General features: G+C 41.6%; 1 protein-coding gene across 5 annotated transcripts in view; it reads left to right on the forward strand.

The window, feature by feature from the left end:
- The window catches only part of PAMR1 (peptidase domain containing associated with muscle regeneration 1), a 55,471-nt gene extending 42,885 nt beyond the window's left edge, over positions 1–12,586 (forward strand). For 2 of the 5 annotated variants that reach the window (XM_086462836.1, XM_086462837.1), the window contains exons 7-12: positions 2,052–2,222; positions 4,865–5,077; positions 6,648–6,714; positions 8,795–9,027; positions 10,514–10,809; positions 12,050–12,586. In XM_086462836.1, coding sequence (XP_086318962.1) covers positions 2,052–2,222; positions 4,865–5,077; positions 6,648–6,714; positions 8,795–9,027; positions 10,514–10,809; positions 12,050–12,586 — 1,517 coding nt within the window. Of the gene's footprint in view, positions 1–2,021; positions 2,223–4,864; positions 5,078–6,647; positions 6,715–8,794; positions 9,028–10,513; positions 10,810–12,049 lie in introns of all 5 variants that reach the window. The other 3 variants (XM_086462839.1, XM_086462840.1, XM_086462838.1) reach the window with 2 other exon arrangements.
- The last annotated feature ends 244 nt before the right edge of the window (positions 12,587–12,830 follow it).

A 12,830-nucleotide genomic window follows, 5' to 3' on the forward strand; every position in this document is an offset into this window, starting at 1 on the left:
AGAGCTGCCAGAAACATTAGGTAAAAGGGATAAAAGGCAAGTCAAACTGGGGAGGGAAAAAAGCTATAGAGCTCAAACCAAAGCATCAGAGGCAGGTACTAGAGTGACTGTATGTGACTTCCAGGCTAGAAAATGTAGATGAAAACAGAGGGCTCAGCTGTGGTACTGAGGTGCCCGGAACATCTCAGGATTCAAAACCACATTTAATTTGTAGAGAGAAAGAATGAACTTACAAAATGATCCAAAGAAAAAACTAAATGAGTGGCTGCGCCTCCAGTGGCAGAGTTTAAAAATGGGACAGACCGTGAGGGAAGATCCTGTGTTACAAGAGATCAGATAACCAGCAGATAAAGGCATAGGTAACAAAAGGGACACATCTATTAATAATACTTAGCTATTTTGCCACCAGAGAAACCCCACGGTGGCTCTGTGACACAAGTGGGTATGAGCTAATGCTTGTGACATCCCTGTGAGGAAAGGGATCTGTTAGATACAGCAGATGAAGCAACTTACCCATGGCCACAGTTTTATAGCTATGATTAGATCTCATGACCTTCTGCCTCCATATCGTCTACTCTAGGTCACAGCTCCAGTACTAAATGAATCTGTGCATGAAACGCTGAATTTATGTCATAAATAAAACCAGAGTTGTTCCAGCTGGGTCACACTGGCACAGAGAATCTAAATAAAGTCCAGCAACCACAGCAAATCAAAAGGACTAGGAACTAATTATCTTAATCGCTTAGGAGACAGAACAAGAAAAAATACTTACAGTTTGTGGAAAAAAAGTAAGTGTAGCTTGGTGACATTTTTTCCAGGATGGACCTAGAGCACAAAAGCACCAAGACATTTGTTCTGCAGAACTGAACTGGACCACAAGCAAAACAGAAAACCTGTATTTATGATAAAAAGGACAACTCTGAGTGGTGCACAGATGTTTCTAATAATCTTCTCTTCTCATTTGACAAGCTGATGTGACTTTACGTTGAAAGAGAAATATAAATGTAGTGAAATGAATTGCTGCTCGAGAAAGATATGGAGGAATGACTGGGAAGACAAGAGAATTTAAAAAACTTGGGCTAGAAACCAAACCAAAGGCAGCAGTATATTTTTCTTACAACACTTAGTCTGTAGAACTCATTGCCATAGGATATCATGGACCCCAGGTATGTATCTGAGTTTAGAAAATACTCAGACAAACTAATATTAAAAAAAAAAAAATCACCAGGGTATGTTATACCAAAAATACAATTGTAGTTCAGGTAGTCCTTGAGCCCCAGGTTGCTGAATGCTGCCAGAATGTGAAAATGTTTGATATGGTTGCTCTGTTTTTATATTCCTTCCATCAAATCTGCTATTTACCACTGTTGAAGACAGGTTTTTGTGCAGGATGGGCCTTTGTTCTGATGTAGCATGGCTGATTTGATGCTCTCAGAGAAATCTTGCTTACAATGTTTAATCCAATATTTGCTGCTTGCAGCAGTGAAACAGACCATTGTCTGTAAGTGTTCTCCCAATAGAGCAAACCTTGTGGAAAGGGTAAATATCACAGTTTGGTAAATATCAAGGTTCCTTTTTAATGTCATTATGATAATGTTTGATCTACACAAATAATGATGCTTTAATATTTCAGTGGGGTTATCTGAAAAACTGTATAAAAATGGAAAGACGAATTTGAAAACATTTCAATATAAGGCCTTTAAGGGTCTAAATTTTTTCTTGACTGAGCATGCTAGTTCATTCAAAACCCCTGTTAAGATGGGAAGTGCTTCAGGTACTAATATTTTGAGCAAATGAGCCCTAATGATCACTTCACACTTCTGAGTGATCCTGTTGAACTGAACAGATCTAGGTCTGTTTTGAAAAGCAGCTATATGTAAGTGTGTGCAGAACTGGTGTCTAAACAGCTTTCTGAAGATCAGCATATACCTGTCTTATAATTTTGACTCCTGTGCCCATTTTAGTTGTTTTTTCAATGTTCTAAAGAATCATCCTAACACAGTCCTGTTTTTGTAATAAAGTGGATTTTTTTGAAATATCTGAACTGTCAGTGGTGATGTGTAGGACTCCAGGTGCTCCTGCTCATGGTATTGTGGAAGGAGATGACTTTAAATACGGGGCCCAGGTTTACTTCAAGTGCAACGCAGGTTACAGCTTAAAAGGCAGCCATGTTGCCTACTGTCAGCTTGATGGGATTTGGTCAACACATCATCCTGAATGTGGTAAGGTCACTTTAAGTTTTGATTCTTATCAAATGTTTTGGCCAATGTATTCACATGAAACTAGAATATCCAGATCTCACTTGAAATTGGGTAGATACATGGCTTAACATGATGTTCTTTTGTCTTCCTGTCTTTAAGAAGCAGTAGGGATTCTTGTTTTACTCTGCTGAAGCCCAAGCATGCTAGGCTTGCTTGTGTAAAGGTCTGACTGAAACATCAAATGACTGAAAAATAATTTCCTCAAAGACTTTAGGCATACATCCTTCTTACACACAGACTGAAAATGTCTAGGACCAAAACCAAGTGAGGGACATAGTGCAACAATGAATAGCTATTTCCATTACTATGTACCTCTGGTACCTTCTCTGCAGAAGTCAGGTGCACTCTGTGGAGGTGATTAGGGGCTCTCTGTACGAAGACTAGACTCTTACTTCAACCGAATTCCCATCCCAGAGAAAAATCGATCAGAGAGAAGCTTCCATTCATTCTGGCTGCGCAAGCTGGCATGCCTACTGTTCACATGGATTCAGCTGTGACATTTCAAGCCCCTTCTTCTCATTCAAAGAGATGTTTAAGTTTTCTTTAGTTGCTTTGTATTGCACGATTTTATTTCTATATTCCAGAATAATTTGTATCAATTGGAAAAATGCTTTCACAAGTGTGTTGTGGCAAACAATGTAAATTTGGAGGGGGTGACTGTTGTGAAACAGCTGTATATAAGTTCATCTGAAAGAGAAGCAATAGGCATTCTTCTGTCTAGAGAGAATGCTTCCAGTTGCAGTAAATGTAACATCAGGATTATGCTCCAGTCCCTGCTGCATGATGTCCCTGTCTAAAGATCCGTGGAAAGATCCTTCTCTAGACTTGGCTGACTCTGAAGTGCTAGGTGGTGTAATTTCAGTCTCTCCTTCCCGGATGTTTTCTCTTTGTTTTTAATCCGTAAAAAAGTCATGACCCTGAGCTTAGAGAAGAAGAGAATTACTGTTCAAGTTACTGATAGGGATAAGACGAAATAAGAGGAGGCCTTCATTGACTGACTTGGTCAAGCTTAGGTACTTTTGGAACCGTGCGCTCTGCTCATCAGAAGATGCCTCTAGGCAAGGTGTCAGTGCAGAAAGCAGCTTGTGAATAATGCCTTGTACTGTGGGTGATTCCCTGCAGTCTTTAGCTGCTATCAAGTTACCAGTCATTTGTGGTTCACAGGTGAGAGAGCCTGTGCATTACAGAGAGGGAAAATGGAGCCAAAGTAAAAGGAGACAGGGCTCTGCTGCTCCCTTTGTCTACTTGAGAGGGAGTTCAGATGTCCTCTTTGTTTACTCGATGTGACTCATGTGGAAAAGTATTTAAGTACATAAATAACCCTCAGCATATGCTGAAATCCAGTGTTGTTAAAGAAAGCACTGAAGTACATGCTTAGCTTGAACTGTATATGCAATGTTAAGTGCACACGCTCTTCATCAAACCTGTGCTGTTGCAGGTAGCTGTGTGCCCACGTGCTTTACTGAGCTGGCTCCGTCTGGTGCCGTGAGGGTACGGGAACAGGACAGGACCATACCTACACACAGTTAATGTGCTGATTTCACAGGAATTTAAATAGACATTTAAGTGCTTTGTTATGTGTTGGTGCTTTTGTGAAGTGAGGATCAGCAGGCAGCCGAGACTGAAGCAATGACATGAAGAGGTCATGTCTGGTCAGTGGAGGTATCTCAGTCTTCTCAGCCCTCCTCTGTAAGCAGAGCAGCACCAGCACTAGCTGTCTGAATGAGGTATTCACTGGTTATTATGCAGTGAGACATCACACAGAGGAATTAAACAGAATTGCATGTTATGTGTCAGCCCGACAAACCTGAGATGAAATACAAAAAAAAAAAAAAAAGTACCTTTTCAGCTGCTGAACAGAGAATAGAAAGAGCAGAGGAGTGAAAAACAGAGGGGAAAGCATTTATTAGCATCACATGGGGAATACTGTCATCCAGATTTAGGCCAAAAATTTAAGTTTATTGAGAGAAAAAAACACAACAACAAATAAAAAGAAGGGGAAAATACTGGGAAGGAGGAAGTAAAAGAGGTTTTAATAGGCAGAACCTAGCATGAGTAAGCTTTCCATATTAAATGTTTAGTATCAATAGTTATATATGTATGTTCTCTTTCAACTCCCATATTTCCCTGGATTATTGAGAGCTCTCTCTCAGTGCTGAGAAACCAAGATGCAACCAAACATAAAAGTAAAATTAAGTAGCCTAGTTTTATTATCCAAGTCCAGTGAAGTATTGAAAGTACAGAAAAGGGAAAATAACACCAGGGACCTGGTTCCTGCATATAGTTTAAGTAAATCCTTTTATGCTCTTAAAGTAGTCCTGTTAATGTGGATGGTACATCATGTAAAGTTGAGGTTCTTTTTCAGGATTGCCAGCTACGTTTTAAAGTCTTTTTAACCATTTGAGAATCTTGCACTTTCAGTGATGACTAAAGTGTGTATTATAAACAGACATCTGTATATTATCATTTCTTCTTTAATATTTGGTCTTTTAAAAGACCAGGTGGGTCTTGAAAAGGCGTCTTTAATAAAGTGTAGATTGCACCAAACAATCTGATGCTGTAAACCTGATAAAATGGTTACTGTTTTTTTCCCCTATCATTAGTTCTAGACGAAAAAACCTGCTCAGATCCTGGTGGCCCACTCAATGGCTACAGAAGAGTAGTAGAAGACATTGGGCTCTTGAATGGACGCTATGCAAAAATTGGCACAGTCATTGCTTTCTTTTGTAACAACTCATATGTTCTTAGTGGGAATGAACAGAGGACCTGCCAAGATGACGGAGAATGGTCAGGGAAGCAGCCAATCTGCATAAAAGGTAGTTTACAATCTTTTTTACCACAACTCACAAAAGCTGCTATGGTTTAACTGGAGCTTGTTTTATATAACTTACACTCGGCAAACAATCATTTTTGCTAAGAACAAACCATCTGACTGACACCTGATACGGGGATGTGTAGTTTGCCAGCTCTACTGGCTGCTAAACTCAGCCGGAGAAGATGCTCGCAATTCCAGAAGACATTTCCGCCTTTAAACATGGAAAGCAATGTTCCCCAAGACCCTTATTACCCTCATTCTAGGTTGAAACCTGCGTAAGATAAAAATCAAAGAAGATCAGGAGGGAACTGAAATAGAAGAAAATAATTGTCTCATTAGAGTTGCTGTCATGGGGCCCTGCTTTCTTCTCGCAGTGCTTTTAAGTCAACGGGACTAGTCAGGAGTATAAAAGGCCGAGCCTGCAGATCACAGCCTTGAAGGCTGGGTTCAGAAAGACACTTGAGGACGTGCTTAAACTAGCTGTATTCATCAAAACACTGAAACACGTCTTTAAATACTTCCTAGAAAGGCAATTACGCTGTTGACCTGGAGCTACTCTAAGTGTGTCTGAAACCCTGAATGGATGAATGAATTTGGGCTGGGGAGCTGCCAAATTCATTCTCCCAAAGCAATTATTTGACACGTATTTTAATGGATTTTTTTTAAAAACTGAAGTAATGATAATATAAGGAAATATGTCTGTCCCCTGGGGAATTTGCATTATGCTGTTATTTTAGATGGAAATACTCTCTCCCTGAAGCATATAATCATCTGTAGAAAGCATCTTTATTGATGTTAACTTTGATAGTGACACAAAGGTTAACATATACAGTAATCACAAAGAGCTTGATATTAAATCCCACAGAACACAAGTGCTGAGGCATACAGATAAAATCCAGCCTGTGCTGTGTGCAGCAGGAAGGAGATCCTGGCAGAATTATTTGAACTGATAAATCTGAATATTTAATCCTGCTCTTAGAGTAAACAGAGTGAATATGAAAAATAAGAAATCCTGGATCTCTCTTCTGTTATTCTGTGCATATTCAGGTAACCCTGAGGTGTTCCTTTGGATCAAAGTCTCTAGCTCCTTCCAATGGATGCACGAGCAAACAGACTCTTAGAATTCTGTACCATCCTTCAGCCTTTCTCTGTATGCCGAGTCACTGGGATTAGTTGTGTGCAGCCACACAGATGGAAATTAAGTATTTTTTTGTATAGTTCCATTATTGCAAAAGTCTGCTCAGATTCCAAACCACCAGCTGTAGTGGTGTAAATCTGGCACTCAGACACACCGATGGACAAATCTTCCTTCGTGGCTGAAAAAGCTAGTGCAGAAGACGCTCAGTTGCTTCCACCATGGTTAATGGGACAGATCTGGAGATCTGTGGGGAAGTATTTTCCCAAGGCTTTAGGTTTTAGGGCCTATCTTTATTTTAATGCACATAACTCACTGCCTCTTTTCTCAACCCAGTCCACTCTAGCTAGTGAGAGGATTGAGTGGAAATGTGTACGAACCGTAGCACTTGAGCTGTGAATGTGGAAAAGTCTGTGCAACGTTGTATTTTTTCTAGCCTGCAGAGAGCCAAAGATCTCTGACCTGGTGAGACAGAAAGTGCTTCCAATGCAGGTTCAGTCAAGGTGAGAATGCAATACCTCAACTACAGTTTAAAGAAAAAATGTGATTGCTTTTCCACTCCTCCCCTTTCCACCCTGTGTGTTTAGCCTGCCTGAGCAGCTGTCCCTACCACTCCCCTGATAACTGGGCAACGAGAGCTGCTGGGAGGGAGCTCTGGTTGAGCACAGGCTTGCAAGCTGCGGGATGCAGCCAGAAAGAAACGCGCAGTTAAAGATGTTTAGACTACTGGATGGTGCTGGAGTGAGGCTTGCAAGCTTGTGACAGGCTGTGAGAACAGTCTGAGAATGGCTTCTCGGGGCTGCTGGTGTGTCTTGAAACATGAACATGTGCCATCTCTGTGAGGAAATGAGGGGGACAGCACAAGGAGAGAAGGGGGTATAGTGATGTAATCTGCTCCCCTTAAGTTTCACCATCCAGAGCAATATAGCACAACTGAGGTAAAGGTGGGTTTGGGGTGGCCATGGAGGAGAGGAGGGAGTAGAGTAGGAGGGGAGGAAGGAATGAAAGATCGGAGCCCGTGTGGGCTTATCCTTCTGCTGATTTCTTGAAATATGCCCCATCTGAATTAGTTATGCTGCAATGTTCAGGTTCATTTTTGTCCAAGTAGTAATTTCTCATTTCAGGTCTTTTTTTGCAGTACATGATTAATTTATTTTTAAATGCAGTGCAAGAGCTGTCCTCATCTTTCGTCTTAAGAACTCAGGTTAAAGGTCCAGCTCAAGCCATATCCTGTCTCTGGCAAGGGCCAGTAGCAGATGCCTAGAGAAGACTTTAGGAACCAGGCAAGCACGTACTCTGCCACTCTCCAACTCTGTGCTGTATGATTGTGGAGATGGCTCTGAGAAGCCATCAGGGAGCTTTAGGGGGGAACAGGAGGTTTTTCTTGCTTAAATTTCTCAATTAACATTTGAACACAGGTCTATTTATGCTAAATGTTTCAGATGTTAACACCAGCTGTATGAGAGCACATACATGTCCCCACCTTCATAGCATCATGGTGGCATCTCATGGTCATGGACTGTTTTTATCCCTCGAATTAGGATCTCCATTCCATAGATTAATAGCGAGGCAAAGTGTGGATTATGCAATATTGCAAGGTTACATGTGAGTAGGGAATGGGACCCTGGCAGTCCAAGTGCAACCACAGCAGGTCTTGTCCTTCTTCCAAAACACAAGAAACGTTCCGTGGCTGTCCTTGAATGCTGTTATATATTGCCCCACAGAATCTGTGTGACAGAGGCAGTCTGTGTCTGCCTGTGATCAAAAATGGAATCACCACATGAAAAAACGTTCTTACGGCTTTTCTGGATGCAGGCAGTACCAGAAATCTCAATGGAAATTAATTTCCTGCTGAATTTTTCAGATATAAATAGTTTTTTTTCTGTAGATATGTGCTTTTAAACATTAGAGCAAGGGACACGTTCTAAGTGATGACGATTTAAGTATGACTGTAGTCAAGCTTATGGTCCATATCTAGGCTGGTGCATGTATTTTTTTTTTAATTATGTGCCACATTTCAGCTAATCAGCACAGTTTCTAAATGGAAGCTTAGTGATTATTGCAATTATGAAATCTCTGTGGTGAGGCAATTATCTCTGTTAATTGCTAAATCAAGCAACTTTATCAACATGATTTAATCTGAATCAATTCCTAATACTGCCTATTAAAATGTTCACTAGAGAAAAGATGGGCCTAACTCCTCTCTAGTGAGAATTAATTTCTTTGTTTAAAACCATGGTATCTCAGTCCTTTTGTGAATGGCAAAAACTGTTCCACATTCAGAGACAACTGGTTTGCAATCCAGAAACTGTAAAATGAAAATAAAAAGAGGCACAAATAGAAAATTTAGAAACATATGTGTATTTATATATGTGTACATATATATATGTAAATAAAATAGCTGGGATGTAAATGGGAGTATTACTAAACCATGTTGGAATGATATTTTTGCCTTATTCTTCCACAAGCCAACTTCATATGCTTTTAAACACAGCTGGTGATAAAGCCATGGTCATGATTGCTTTTAGAATCTTGTTCTTAGTATTATTATTATTACCTTGTGTTCTTTGTGCCTTGAAACAGGGAAACACCTTTGCATCAACTTTACTCATCTGCATTCAGCAAGCAAAAGCTTGAAATTTATCCAACGAAAAAGCCAGCACTGCCATTTGGAGACCTGCCCCCAGGGTACCAGCATCTGCACACTCAGCTTCAGTATGAGTGCATCTCTCCGTTCTACCGCCGCCTGGGAAGCAGCAGGAGGACTTGTCTGAAGACAGGCAAGTGGAGCGGGAGAGCCCCTGTGTGTATTCCAAGTGAGTCTTCAAGGGAGAAATGATGCACATATCTCTGGGTGGAGGGGGGACAGGATGTGCATTCATCTAATATAATTAGGGAGTCCCAGCGGTGTAGGCTGCCTATGCTTCCAGCTGGGAAATAGGAGCAATAAAGTTTGGAGATATATGGCTGTTTTTATCCACCGGTAGAACTGGTGCAGTTGATGGTAAAGTCATCAGGCTCTCAGCACTGTATTTGCCATCAATTTTTCTATTCTTTTACTGAGCAAAAGGTGTAGTGCGTTTCTCTCCTGATTTGAAAAATGTTTTCCTGTATTATTTACTGCAAACATGATTTTTCTTTCATCTCTATCCTTTGGCACACCGCACACAAAAACATGAAAGTTTAAGCAATAGAATGGAGAGTCTGCATTTGAAAGAGTCCCTTCCTTTATTATACCCTGCTAAGGAAGGGTTCATATTGCAAACCCTAACTCCAGATAAAATCTTATCCAGAGCTAGTGCACAGAGTAAGTCAGGGCAGGAACATTGCAGGATTTGCTACAATCCACTACTAACATCAGGCAAACTGTGGAAAGTAGATCCTAACAGCAAGCAAATTTTTGGAGTTCTTGTTGGTGGTTTTGCTTTGAGATCACCTCGTGCATTGACAAGTATTGCATTTGGTCCCTTTTGCTGCAGGCATGTACATGCTGCATCCCAGGAGAAAAGAGTGTCCTAAGGAGACTAAAAAATGTGACGACATGACATAACTCTTTCAGCTGAAGTAAACCTTTCCTAATATGGGAGATTTTACCCCAGGTCTGAGGCCTGGTATTCCTAGAACAGGGCAGAGCTTTTTGTTTTCCCCAGGATGGCTGTTGATGTAGATGCATTTGCTTCAAGGTTCTTGTAAGGACAAATCTGTTCTCATAGGCATGAACTCATCTGCACTGAGGTCAGTTCTAGGAGAGGACCTCACCATTACTCTGTCACTGCCTAGGCTGAGTTTTAGTGCACTCTGCCTTTACGGTGGTTTATTATAAGCAAGAATCAGGGGTGTTCTTGCCATTTCTTTGTGCAGTCATCTCATTATAGTGCAGATTGATAAGGTCGTCATGAAAATTCACCTGCTCAAATGCTAAATCCATGTTCCTACTTCAGCCAGAAATTCAGATAATAAAAGAAAAATTGACAGGTTTTTTAAAAAAGCTATCTAAAATACTCCTATATTATAAGGTCAAGGTCACGCTTGATGGGGCTTTGAGCAACCTGACCTAGTTAGAGATGTCCCTGCTTATTATAGGGGGTGGATGACTTTTAGGGGTCCCTTCCAACCCAATACATTCTATGATTCTACAATAATTTTGCAGTTTGGAGACAGTAGTTAATTAGAAAGCTGTCCCTCATGCTAGTCACTGCAGTTTGGTCCCTTTTGGCACATCCTAAGCAGGAATCAGGAGTGATATTCAGATTCTTTGGTGGGGAAGAGGCATTACCTCGTTCTTGGTTCATGTTTCCTCAGTCTGTGGAAAAGCAGAAAACATCACCCTTCAGAAGACAGTGACCTCTACCAGGTGGCCCTGGCAAGCAGCAATCTACCGGACGGCCAGCGGGGTGAAGGAGAACAGTCTCCGGAAAGGGTCCTGGATTCTTATCTGCAGTGGGGCTCTGGTGAACGAGCGGACTGTGGTGGTAGCTGCTCACTGTGTCACAGACCTGGGCAAGACCATTGTGCTCAAGACAGCCGAGCTCAAGGTGGTTCTGGGGAAATTCTACAGGGATGATGATAGGGATGAAAAGACCATCCAGAATCTGCGGGTGAGTAAGTCTTCTGTGAGTGGAAAACGATGAGCCAGGACAGATGCTGATCACATCCGTCTGGTGTGGGGAGAGGAAGGTTATCCTCTGAGCAGCATGTTGTTCTACAGGCTGTTCTTTGAAATGCGTATCTAGAGACTCAACTGACAGAACTGTCATGGCACAAGGAGGGCAGGTGCTGCAGTTCATTAAATTCCCCTGACACTGTCCAACTCATATGCTGACCCCCTAACACAGATCACTAAGAAAATAGCTCAGGTTCCAAGGGCCACAATGTCTTGAGTAATATTGCCAGAAAAAACGTCGAAGAGATGCCAGCTACCGTCACAAGTGATTAGCATCATTTATGAGGGAAACACTTGTGCTCTAGATCCTGGTTTGACACCGTGAGCACATTTCACATCTCATCCCCAAGACTGTACAGCTCTGAACTCAAAAGAAGTTTATGTCTGACTCCAGCTCCAAAAATAGCACCTTAGGCTCACCAGAGTGGTTTGTTTTTTTCAAGTAGAACTAGAAAGGTTGAAGTCAAAATGAGGAGGAATACAGCAATTTTGGCTCTGTGTGTGACTCTTTTTCTGGTGTGTGGAGGTGTGTGAGTTAATGAATGGATTTTATCCAAGAAAGCATAGTTCATTTGATTCTTCCCCCTCTCCCCCCTATTTTTAGTTTCTTTCTCTAATTCCAGCTTTTTCAGACTTTTCCTGTAAGGAAATACATTATTTTTTACAGTATTTCCTTATAGGAATCCTGTCCCTTCTTGCAGTTTTTCATCAAGGTAACTAGCAGTGAAGGTTTGGCCCCAGCATTATGTAATGTCTTGCTGGTATTCTTTTTTGGTGGGAAGATGATTGAATTTCCTTGTCCATCCACCCCCTTCAAATTCTCTAGGCTGAAGATGACATGGCAGGTAAAATCCTTTCAGAAAATAGTGGAAAAACTGGAACTGCACATTAACTCCCCATTTTGCTGAAAACGTCCTTGTCTGCTTTTCATTAGGAAGAGTTTCATGTCATAAAAGCTGTCCGGAAACCCACACCAAAAAAAAAAGTCAGAAGATGCTTGGGGTCTTTGCACATTTCTCATCTGAGTGAGCACTACAGTGAAAGAAGGGTTTGGGAGTGGAGGGTAGAGAAGTGCGCAAATTAAATGAACATGTGCTCTAGCAGTATAGAAAGAGTGCTGCTGACTTGCCGTTGCTGTTAGCTCTATGATTCTTCCTACTCTGTTTCCTCCCCAGATTTCTGCCATCATAGTGCACCCCAATTATGACCCGATATTACTTGATTCTGACATAGCTGTCATCAAACTCTTGGACAAAGCCAGAATCAGCAGTCGTGTTCAACCCATTTGCTTGTCATCTTCCCGTGACTTGACTTCATCCACAGAGGATTTAAAAATAATGGTTACTGGCTGGAAAGTATTGGCTGACATTAAAGATCCCGGGTACAAGAATGACACAGTCCGCATGGGAGCTGTTCGGATGGTGGATTCGCTGGTGTGTGAGCAACAGTACGAGGATAACGGGATACAAGTCAGCATTACTGACAGCATGTTCTGTGCCAAACAAGACCACACAGCCTTTTCTAACATCTGCCCTGCTGAGACTGGTGGGATTGCAGCCATACCTTTGCCAGGAAAAGCATCTCCTGAGCTAAGGTGGCACCTGATGGGATTAGTGAGCTGGGGTTATGATAAAACTTGCAGCCTAGAACTCTACAGCGGCTACACCAAAGCTCTTCCCTTCAAAGACTGGATTGAGAAGAATCTGAAATAAAAAGCTGTGTCTGGAAATGGCATTTTATAACTATCATAATATCTCTCAGTCTCTGCTGCTTTAGGCTTTCCATCCCAGTGACGAGCCATGTTTGGGATAAGGTTAAGGCAGATTGCCAGGTAGAGCATCCTAGGACCAGGCATTCCACCAGGCTACTTTCACTTACCTCATGACAGAGGGTCTTAGTGCATGAGAAGTATTGCCATATTTGCCTGTCTCCCCTGGTGGGAGGACGATGCTCTGC

Source organism: Leptosomus discolor, chromosome 3, assembly GCF_034619465.1.
Source record: "Leptosomus discolor isolate bLepDis1 chromosome 3, bLepDis1.hap2, whole genome shotgun sequence".
NCBI lineage: Eukaryota > Metazoa > Chordata > Aves > Leptosomiformes > Leptosomidae > Leptosomus > Leptosomus discolor.